Source organism: Branchiostoma belcheri, unplaced genomic scaffold (assembly GCF_001625305.1).
Source record: "Branchiostoma belcheri isolate BF01 breed outbred unplaced genomic scaffold, Haploidv18h27 scaffold41, whole genome shotgun sequence".
NCBI classification, from domain to species: Eukaryota; Metazoa; Chordata; class Leptocardii; order Amphioxiformes; family Branchiostomatidae; genus Branchiostoma; species Branchiostoma belcheri.
Genome location: NW_017804032.1, coordinates 373,151 through 384,467, shown reverse-complemented (window position 1 = coordinate 384,467; position 11,317 = coordinate 373,151). Strand labels below are relative to the sequence as shown.

The window sequence follows — 11,317 nt, the reverse complement described above, 5'->3', positions numbered from 1 at the left end:
CCAACACCAGCAGTGTTTACGGCGCAACATTTCCAGGGTAGGTGGAAACACATCTTTGTTTTTGATGCGTCGCATGTAAATTGATCGTCGATGTTGTCATGTGAGTGTCTCTTATGCACATTCCACGTGCAGGCACTCAATGGCAAGCAGTCGGGCGGATCTAATTTGATCGTCGATGTTGTCATGTGAGTGTCTCTTATGCACATTCCACGTGCAGACACTCAGTGGCAAGCAGTCGGACGGATCCAAACATGGCGAGCGCTAATTTGTTGTTGCGTCGCATGTAAATTGATCGTCGATGTTGTCATGTGAGTGTCTCTTATGCACATTCCACGTGCAGACACTCAGTGGCAAGCAGTCGGACGGATCCAAACATGGCGAGCGCTGATGTCTTATGCAGCGCTTGTAAAGTGATCGTAGGTGGTTTTATTGTGTTTCTTAGCACATTCCACGTGCAGGCACTCGTGGCATCACGGTTAAGTGATTGTCTAAGTTGTCGCGTGACTGTCTCCTTGGAACGTTCCACACGTGGGTGTTCGGTCGCAGATAGACGGATGCACACATGGCGGGTGTTGGTACATGTGTTGCGTCACAGGTAGTGAGTGTCGAGTTGTCGTATGGGTGCCCTTTTGGTCTCCTTCTAAGTTTGGGCACTCAGTGGTGGTTAGGCTACCTGTTGTGTTTCGCACTTTATGATTGTCGATGAACACCCGTTCAATGAAACAGATCTACTCTTCGGAAGGTTGGGTTTGCCTCTGTACAGGAATTCGAGGCGATGAGATTTTACCTCGTTGACAATTGAGAGGTTAATGAGGAAGAGATGAGATTAGAGTTGGACTAATCCAATTGGCTAGTGGACTTCCGGTGATTTTTGAATTTTGCTCTACTAGGGATTTATTCAGAGAGAGATAAGAGTCAAACCCACCCTAAGCCAGAAGCTCGATTCACATTAGTCAGGGGAGTGTGGGTAGCAGTGGATGGGGAAAATAACGAGCTCCGGGGTCTAATACCGGTTTCATGTTACAAAATAGGATTCCGGAGGATTAGGCCAACACGAGTTTAAATGAAAGACACTTTACAGTTGTACACTGTAACTTGTGTTGTAAATGCAATTTGTTTGCATAAAAATTCGTGTAGGGGTGGCTGTAAAGATAAATTATTAGATAAAGCCAGCTCAGTTGGGTATGCTCTTCCGAGAAGAAGAGATGTAAGTCTAGGCGTTGGGAGGTATAGATAAGATTGGGATGAGAATTGGATGAGAATGGGATGAGAATGGGATGAGTATGGGGATGAGTATGGGGATGGTTATAAGAAGAGAAGAGAAGAGAAGTGAAGAGAAGGGAAAGTTACTAGTACTATATTAAGACTTATAGTAAGGGTAACCAGGCTGGGACGTCGCGACGCAGGCACTGCCCCATAACTCATAAAGGATGTACCAATGACTGCGCAGTGTGAATAGTGAACTATTTACACTGCGCTGTGATTGGTTAAATCCTGCATGACGTCATTATCCCTTTAAATATGAATGCCAGCCAGGCTAATCACCATTGCGATCATTGGAAGCATCCGCAACGCCGAAGGAGCGTGGTGTTAGGTCAGTCCCAGGGAGTGGGTGGGGAAGGGTTTAGCCCTTCTTGTTTAGGAAAGTTTTTCGCTGCCCCCCCACCCACCCCGTTATCCTATATTTCATATAGTGGGACTCGGCCTCGCCGCGCGACTCCGGCACTGCCCCATAACTCATAAAGGATGTACCAATGACTGCGCAGTGTGAATAGTGAACTTTTAGTTCATTTTGGTAAGTATAAGTATTTCTGTCAAATTGAGACTGAAACCCCTACAGTTAACGTTGCTTCTACCATTATTTCTGTGGTGTGATCCCATGCTGTACAAAATTCCCTAGTTCTTAATTTCTTGTTGTTTTTTCCGTAGTTTTCCCGCAAGTTAAGATGCAGTGATGATGTGGCGACTCTTGGTTCTAGTTGCTGTAGTTCGCTGCGGTGAGTCTTCATAATCGACGCTTGGATGATACTAATGATATTCATTCGTCATTCAGAGACATAACGTCAGCACTATATTCTACTGGGGCTCTAAAAGCGCCACATTGAAAGTGTTATCGAGGGCCTATCAAGGAAGTCTTTGAAACCGTGATATCTTACTGGATACTGTTCGTGATATCTTACTGGGGTTACTGGATACTGTTTGGTGAATACTAATTCAACTACATGTATTTTGATTTATCGGTCTTAGGCTAGGGTATACCCTGCGGAGTTGTCATAATCATAATTGGTTGACGTTTATGGAAAGCGTATTTTGACTGTTCCAAGAAAATACTCCTCCTTTACAATTATAAAGAGATCTCATGGGCAAAACTGTACAAACAATTTTAGAGAGTTATCTCAAAAATAAGAAAACCACCGTATGTTGTTTTTGTTGTTCTCAATTCACGTAGAAAAAGAAAATTCTGTTGACAAGCTGTGTATTATATGTTGTGTTAACGTTTGAAGTATAAAACTGTACTGTATAGTTGAAGAGACTTTTTTCATGAAGTTCGTTTTTTTTCAGGTTCAGCTCAGGTCTTTTATCCTGGACTGGGAGGTACGTTATTTACAATTATACTCAACAGCACTGTAAATAATTAAACAACACGTTTTCTGTAAAGACAGGAGGAAGAAATATGTTACATAAGTCAAAAATAAGATACGTGTTGGATCGTCTGCTGTGGAAAGCATTCCCAAATACAAAGGCAACTTGAATACTCCTTGTCTGCAAAGTATACGTAGTTCTGGCACCAATGCATGTGACAGTACGTGTTTTAACATTAGGTGGACCGCTAACTTCAAAGTTTACGTTGCTGTAATGAAAATAGAGAGGAAGACTCGCTCTTTTGAAGTCAGTTTTGCGCCCAGGCATTTCGTGATACGGCAGAACTCTGTAGTACCGCCAATCTTTAAACTTCAAATGAGCCAGACTGGGTGGATGAAAAAAGAAACATGTATGTCTTTGTTGTGTGATGTTACGTATACAGAGTTACATAGCTTGGTATTTTTATTTTCAATCCATACGTGTTGTTTTGGCGTCCATAAGGCGTGAAGTATAAGCCCTTGAACACCGTGCTTTGAATGAAAATAGCAACGAGAACGGTCCGAATCCTGAAATGAAATACACATTCCTTTGGTTTCCGTCACTATCAACAAACTGTAATTGTTGTTGTTGCTATTGTTGTTGCTGTTATTGCTATTGTTGTTGCTGTTGTTGTTGTTTAGGAGGCGACAGTTGTCCGTGGTGGTTTTGCCAAAATAACGGTGTGTGTGTGCCTGGTGAGGACGGCGCAGACGACACGTGCGACTGTCCGGACGGCTACTCGGGAACGAACTGTGAAACACGGGGTAAGGAGCCTGGCCCTGCCCGGTCTCAGACTCGCTAACAGTGCGTTCACATTCATTCTAGCTATAAGCCGTACGTAGCCTCCTTCGCAGACTTCTGATGCGGCGGCGTTAATTTTTTTTATTGATGCGCGGAAACCGTCTCTCCCCGGCAAAATCCCTTGGCGGCATAACTTGCGTCGCTTCCCGAAAAAAATTAACGCCGCCGCATCAAAAGTCTGCGAAGGAGGCAAAGCCGTACGTACGTACATGTTTGCTGCTGTGGAGGCTGTGACAAAACCAACCACTGGCAAGGGTCTTATACATCCTTTTTTCCGTAAGAAGGCAGCTAAACTTTGCACGACGTCTATCCCAGGAATATACCCTCAGTTTACGATCGTGCGACGATTGTTCGACATAGGTGACCACACAGTACGTCCTCGGTACAAGCGAAATTGGAATGACATTGATTTTGTCATATTTGTCACTGACAGCTTTTAAAAAAACATAAGTTGGTGCAAATAAAAAAAAAACTTCCTTTATTCTTCCCATCACAGATTGCCGGACAGTGTTCATCACCACCTCGGACCAGAGCGAGCCCCTGTCCGCTAACCCCGTCGTGGTGGGCCTCTACTCCCGCCTGGAGGACACGTACAACTGGCGGGAGGTCTACAAGAAGGACGACGAGGATCTTTGGCTGTTCTACATGTCAGATGACTACACCTGGTTAGTGGGAAGGACTGTAGGCTCTTATCCCGCGCAAATGTCGGCGGAGAACGCGCAGTACTACCCCGACCAGACCGCGGGACCGTTCTACCTGCACAGCCCCGATGGTTGGATGAGGGAACCGTACCTTGAGATACGCTGCAGCGGTGGTAAGTTCCGTTAGTCTCCGCTGGTTGCTGTTTGTAGCTCCCCTTAAGTACCTCGTCCAAAAAGTCAGATTCCGTATCCAAGCTTTCTTGGTTGAAAATTTGGCCATTTCTTATCCCGATGAAGGAGACAGTACGTGGTCGCTGAAAATTTGATCCTTGACCCTTGTGTTGGAATAAAGTTCAGCATTGTACTATGATTACTACCAATACAGATGAACTTCCATGATAATTTGAATACAATCATGTCTACTTTACAGAACTGCCATGTGGCCCGTCGCCGTGTCAGAATGGCGGCACGTGCGTCCAGCATGATTACTACTGGGACAGCGAGCCGTTCTACACCTGTACCTGCGTGGAGGGATTCAACGGGACAGACTGCGAAAACAACCGTGAGTACTGGTTAAGATGGCAAGAGGGTTGGAAGGGATTCAACTCGTACTCTTTACAAAACTACAAGAGAAGTAGCGCGTTGGATTTAGTGGATAGAAACAAGACGTACTCTTCGTTCTCTGCCCAGTGCAGAAGAGCACCTACATGTATCTCTCCTTGTGGTGTTGTTATGTACTGCAGTGAATTGGCATCTGTCCTTGGTGCTGAAAACGTTTCACATACAAACGTTTCTAGTTTAGGAAGTTTCCTTGGCTAGAGGTAGGCTCAGAAGGCAGCCCTTCAGTGTTGGAGTGGTCAGTGACTGGGATGTCTTCCACAGTCGGTAGTAGACTCAAAGACTGTAAATTAATCTAAAACACAACTAGATAAACAATGGGAGAGTCTGCAGTACAGCACACGAGTAACGTTCGTGACCGGGATTACTACAAATGAAGCCTCCTCATCCCGAAGATGTTATAAAGGTATAAATGTAATTTTTAGCTTCCTACCTCTTACGTGTAGTGAGTAATATGGGTCATTTCAATCTGACGACGGCTGCAAAACGAATTGCTACTTTGTAACACGTCGAAAGGAGAAAAGTTCTATTGCAATACCATAGAAAGCCGTTAGGAACTTTGTCCTTTCTCTTTTCCAACACCTCCCCACATACTAAACATCATAAAGATCCATCCACAGCGTCACGAGCTACTCTGTCCAGAAACTAGTCCAGAAATAGCATCCGAAACATAAGCTTCTTCTTCACGTTTTTATTGCTAGATGTTGACGAGTGTGCTTCCAATCCGTGCTTCAATGGCGCCACCTGTGTGGATGGCTTGAACTCCTACACCTGCGAGTGTATCTTCGGTTCTGTGGGGACTCACTGCGAGCGAGGTGAGAACTGCATCTTTGCGTGTTGCTTGTTTTGTCTTCTTTAACTGAGGTGAAGCATGATGATTTTTAATTCATCTATCACCGTGTGATTAATACAGGGGTTCCATGCCGGTGATTTGTAGTGAATCATCAACTTTACAGATAGTAAAATTTAGACCATCGCACACCGGAGCATGCCCATGCTTTTTTTGAAAGGTGTGGTGGGTTTTTTAACGTGGGTGGAGTGGTCTTATTGTCTTGATCTGAGTCATATAACTGGTGTATAACATGGAGAAACACGATTATTTCTAAAACTACAGTTTCATAATCCATAGTTTTTGACCAGAGCTGCAGAACGCAGTCGTGTGTGAGTCTTAACTTCTCTCTAGTCCTCTACGAATGTTGCTAAGATTAATTGTTAATTCTCATCCTTCTCTTTCTTTTTATCATTCAGTGTTGCCCTACTTTCGAGAACAGTTCCTCAAGTACGAGGTCGCCCCAACATCGGTAAGGCGAACAAAACTTCGCATTTTCTAGAATCACGTATTCATTATTACACAGTTCTTTCCCCGGACCGCAAAATCCCTCCCACATGCTTCCCTCTCGAATACAATCCTCAAGCTTTCAAAATAAACATCCAACGCCATTCTGGGATAGCCATATATCTGTTGTAACTTTAGTTAGTACCTAGCTTAGTGCCCAAAGGTGGTCACTGAGCACTACCGTTAAAAAAACATATATGTACGTACCGCCTCTAATATTTGGCAACGTGGGGACAATCTCTGTGTCATAAATTTATGGAGCTGTACAAAAATTTTTTTTAGTCATTTCTTTGTTGTCAACATATAAGACTTTGCTTGAATGTTGCCTGACAGGTCTCTTTGTAATTTTGTAGGCTCCCATTGAGTGTTACGTGTGTGACTCGACCAGTGACGGCCACTGTGACGTGGACCAATCAACACTGTCCGAGGAATTTCGAAACAACACCAATACAACACAGGCATGCAGCGGCGGTGCATGCTGGGTAAGTAACATGCTGACATCAGAAGGTTTTTTAAAATTTCATGTCCAATTTGGCCAATTTTCTACTCTTTCCAGCCACTTCTGAAGCCTGGTAGAGGCTAGTTCTGAGGACATGCTTTTTGACTCTAGGTCACCCGGTCAGAGGTCAACGGCCAGCTGCTTTCGTACCAACGTTCCTGTGAGTACAACAACCTGGAGTGTGACGACATTTACGCGTTAGAGAACTGTCAGGACGATCCGGATGGAACCAAGGTAACGACCTATTCTTATAAACCAGTCTTTGACAAGGGGTAAAGTGATCAGGTTATAGCCCCGTCCCTGTGGCGTTGCCAAAATCTTCTTGGGTCGGCTTTGTCAGAACAAGAAAAATATTGTGTCATTCTGTCGTAATGCCTACTAATGGAACATGGAAACCCCGTTTGGAATATGACCTAGTCTTAAAAACCAGTCTTTGGCAATAGGTAAAGTGTAACAGATTAAAGCTCCGTCCCTTTGGCGTTGCCAAAATCTTCTTGGGTTGGCTTTGTCAGAACAAGAAAAATTGTGCCATACTGTCGTAATGGAACATGGAAACCCGATTTTGGAACATTACAATAACCCTGACACATGAAATACGAATATAGAAGTCGAAACCGGTACCGGTCTCCCTGCTGTCACTGTTCTAAAGCTTCCTACAGAACTTTGTTTCTTTTCAAGTCGTAGGACCTCTATTAGCGTTCATGATTTCACAGTAGTCTTTGTTTCTTTTATTATAGTATTTCTATCAGTGTTGATGATTTTACAGTGTTCCTGTTGGAGTCCGCTGTGATACAATAGAATGAAATATTTAGAACAAAACTTTTTTTGCGCTATATGCATTTATAATCCACTTAATCGACACACTCCAGTCGTTGACTTGTTTCCATGCCGTCACAACTTCCTCCCAGGTTTGCTACCGTTGCTGTACCGCTAACCAGTGTAACTTCGGCCTGCTGACCGGGACCGCCGTGTTCGTGCTCCCGTCAGACTCCGGCGGCGCTGCCGACACAGGACTGCGGTGGCTACTGCTGCTGACCGCCGCCCTGGCTCTTATCGTCAACTGATCGGAGTCTAGGCTTATTGCATCCAGGACCGTGCCTATCTAGACTAAATTTAAAGCCTCTACCACCTAGGCTGGAATTCAAGAGTAGAAATTGGCCAAAAAGACAGATAACATGCCAGGGGACTTGGTCCGCTAAAGGATCCTAATGTGTAGTTTGCTAATCTCCAAGCAGATCTTTTGGTGACTGCAAAATCAAATTTGCCAGGCTGTATCCATTAGCCAGACAATTACCACCGAATTTCCGTAGCGAAATGGTAACCGTCTGGCAATGGATACAACCTGCCATTTTGACTCTGTCTTTGCAGCCATTAAAAAAAATCTGCTTGGAGATTGATTTGTGGCTCTGAATTGTACTCCTCTCCTATTTCGTCGTGACGTGTGTTTGAGTGGCTCTAGATCTGTTCTTCCTTGACGTACGTTAAACATTTCGTGAACGTCAAACAGCTTGTGCGTATTGCCCCAACTTACATATATTACAATATTTTACTTATTAAGCTGTGCTGTGTTTACATATTTGCTGCAAGTATATATGGAGGGAACCCGATACGTGCGGATGAATGTACGCTTATATATAATATCTCTTGTTTTGTTGAATAAAGTATAACTTTTTGTGTATGACATACTAATTTTTTAAGGGAACCTGTATGTATGAATGTACGCTCATATAACGTTATAATATAACAGTTTTTTGTGGAATAAAATATAACGTTTTTGTAAATTGCTGCTGTGACGTTTCTATGCCTTTAATAGTTATATGATTATAGTTATAATTAGGCCACGCTTAATGTCATTCAGTACTCTGCAACGCGGACATATTTGGGGTACTTTAAAACGTACATGGCAGAGCACTGCTTTCTTTCAATGGTGGGCCCGATCGATTTACAGTAAGGTGGTTCTCACGGTGCAGACATTAGTATCGCTACGCGCGCCACGAAGTTACTTCCGGGTATTTTAACTACATGTTTAAGGCCACGTCGGCAGAAACAACAGGTCTTACTCTTGATTTTATACCAACTAAGATGAGACCCAACAAAATTAGTACCTTGTCGTATCTTATTTTACTACGTACAACGGAATACTACTTGAAGATATTTGTTTTTATCTCAAACCAGATCGTTTGGTGGCTACAAAGACAGTATCAAATAGGCAGGGACTATCTATTTGCCAAACAGTATTATATTACCCCTTGACTGGCGTAAAAACAAATACCAAAAGAAAGCCCGATGAAAAGCCTGAAACACGTCTAAACGTCTGCTTGGAGAATACAGTTATTTACGAAGGTAGAAGTAACTATACAATGCGTGCGCATGACCATGAGTCACATATGACTACCACATGTATGTACACTACAACACCCCACCCAACCCCGTGGTTCTGTTAAAAAACACAGTCTACGTACCTTCTCCACTCCTTTGTACACCGTTGAGGTGGCTCCTACACCAAGAGGCTCGCACAGTCGCCACACAAAGTGTTGGGAACTCCGCAGCTGGCCTCCCATTTCAAACTGCGCACTTCTGCCAAACCCGGAAGTGAACTGTATATCATGTACATGTACTTTATACCAACCTATAGTATGACCTATTTGAACGCTCTGAAATGAAACCAGCGTGGTATTATGTAGAGAGAGATTGAGAATTTTGTTTTCGAGTTAATATGACTATGCCATGAAATCTACTTCGTATCAGACAGATCTCTTTAAACAACAGCGGTAAATTCAAGAGAGTATATATAACGAAAAGGACAAGCAAATGCGACAGGAGTTACTAGTATATCTCACCTGTAACGTTACTGAGAGCCTTTTATACACAGTTCGGTTGATCAGCCCTAAAATTAAAGGGTACTGTAAAGAAATGAGTCATCTTTGAAGGTTTGCGAGGATACGGAACGTACTTTTACGTTACAACTTAGTTTGAAAACTTACCAGTGAGGTCACTGCACGTGCAAGAGTAGAAAGGGAAACCAAATATGACGCATGCGTGGAAATCCCCAACAGTGAGCAAGGGGAATCCCCTTTGTCACGGGCCGAAAAAAGCGCAAACGCAGTACTTGTTTATTACCTTACACCTTGTGTGTGTGTGGGAGGGGCGTCTCTCAAGTAGAGCAAATATGAAAATTTCAACGGTTCACGCTTCAGACTGAAAGTGTTTTAAGTTGTCAGACATGCTACGTGTTTAAAAAAAAAAAAACACCGTTTAACACCGGGTGCCTTGGATTGCAGGACCTATTACTGCAGAGATTTTTTCAGCCGCCGCGGGGCGTTTTTTTATCCATGGCGAGTTCAACACCAAGTGTCATAAACTGTCATATTTGCTACGTAAAATTGGTAATTATAGTACCACAAACGGAAGGGTTTCAGAGGAATGAATTTAACCAAGGAAATATGTGCCAGAAATGTAACCTTCCTTGGTCAGGAGAGTCGAAAGGTTTAAATCGCGTGGCCTGCGTCAAAAGGCTCTCTATCAGTCTATCTCAAGCATGCGTTTCAACTACTATCACAACAAACCCCTGAAAAACACGCTAGGTATTGAATGTTCTTGGCAGAGGTAAAAGATGTTAACGCAGAAATAAGCCGAGAAGTGCTTCTTGTCCCACCCCCTCCAACCTCTGAATCTATCACAAACTTCAAGGATGGTAGAAATAAATAACCACAAACAAATAACAAACAAGGAAACAGATGAACATAATATATAGGCATATATTTGATACTTTTAATGAGTACAGTGGATACAATTAATAGCTAACTTCGTTTTGTACATTAGATCCAGCTAAGATTCAGCACACTGAAAACTTGCTGGATAATGCGAGGTTTACAATAATTTTAAATATTACAAAGGAGGCAATTTTAAAAATACAAGGTTTAATTTAGATATAATCATTAAATGGTTGGGTTTGTATGAAAGTCTGTTTTCACCAAAACTAGGGAAAAAGTAGTGTTAAGGCCGAAGTCTCGTTAAGCTTGGTACATTATGAAGTAGCCTAAACATCTAGTTGATTTTCCTCTCTTTCCTACAATTTTCACATAACATGGCTGCAATACAACTGTAATGCACTGTTTAACAATCTTTAAGTATTACAGGTTAAAATAATACATATTAAGGTAACAACTAAAGTGGAGAAAGTCCTGAAATAATAATAGCAAATCAAAAAATTCAGGATGGAAAAAAAATCATATTACAGGTGACTGAAGGCTAAGCAAAATCAATAAGAAATAATTCTTAGAATTAAAGGGGGACATAAAATAAAGAGGACACTGGTTAAATTTAACCTTAGAGCTAAGAAGGAACCAGGAAAATGGCACAGGATACTTGTAGTGGAAACTTTGTAAAACTCCTCGTGGAAAATGGAAGAAAAATGGACTTTGACACATTCAACAAGCCATACAGACTAGACACAGCTCATAATTACATGTACTTTTCCAATCAGAAAGATCTGGATGCTTCCCTGCTCGATTCTGTGTTAAAACGTACACACACGTGAGAAGTACAGTACTGTTCTTCATAACTTTAAACTGTCTTGGGAATGTAGAATAGGCTTCATGTGCACTGGGCATTTCACCTGAGTAAGATCATAACAGCAGTTCTGATTGGTCGGTCGAGATCTGGCTAGAATTCACAAATGCTAATTTTGATTGGTTTGGATCAAAGATGACTTCATGGATTGGCCTTGATTACGTAATAGACAAACATGGTTTGTCATCACTAGAAATGCACATGGATGCACATAGTATAGTTCTATTT

The 11,317-nt window shown here is 42.5% G+C and overlaps 2 protein-coding genes across 4 annotated transcripts in view; one reads left to right on the top strand and one right to left on the bottom strand.

Annotated features, from left to right (window-relative positions):
- The window catches only part of LOC109477818 (serine/threonine-protein kinase TBK1-like), a 25,550-nt gene extending 16,043 nt beyond the window's left edge, over positions 1-9,507 (bottom strand). Inside the window, exons 1-2 of one of the 3 annotated variants that reach the window (XM_019779231.1) lie at positions 9,358-9,507; positions 8,980-9,171 (exon numbers count right to left, since the gene is read on the bottom strand). In XM_019779231.1, coding sequence (XP_019634790.1) covers positions 8,980-9,078 — 99 coding nt within the window. In that variant the 5' untranslated portion in view covers positions 9,079-9,171; positions 9,358-9,507. The remainder of the gene's footprint in view (positions 1-8,979; positions 9,172-9,357) is intronic. The other 2 variants (XM_019779232.1, XM_019779233.1) reach the window with 2 other exon arrangements.
- LOC109477820 (neurogenic locus notch homolog protein 1-like) lies at positions 2,712-7,711 on the top strand. The gene is made up of 8 exons (XM_019779236.1): positions 2,712-3,386; positions 3,920-4,237; positions 4,495-4,626; positions 5,384-5,497; positions 5,931-5,983; positions 6,372-6,500; positions 6,629-6,751; positions 7,426-7,711. The coding sequence occupies exons 1-8, from the start codon at positions 3,155-3,157 to the stop codon at positions 7,579-7,581; spliced, it is 1,257 nt and encodes a 418-aa protein (XP_019634795.1). The 5' UTR covers positions 2,712-3,154; the 3' UTR covers positions 7,582-7,711.
- Positions 9,508-11,317: the final 1,810 nt, after the last annotated feature.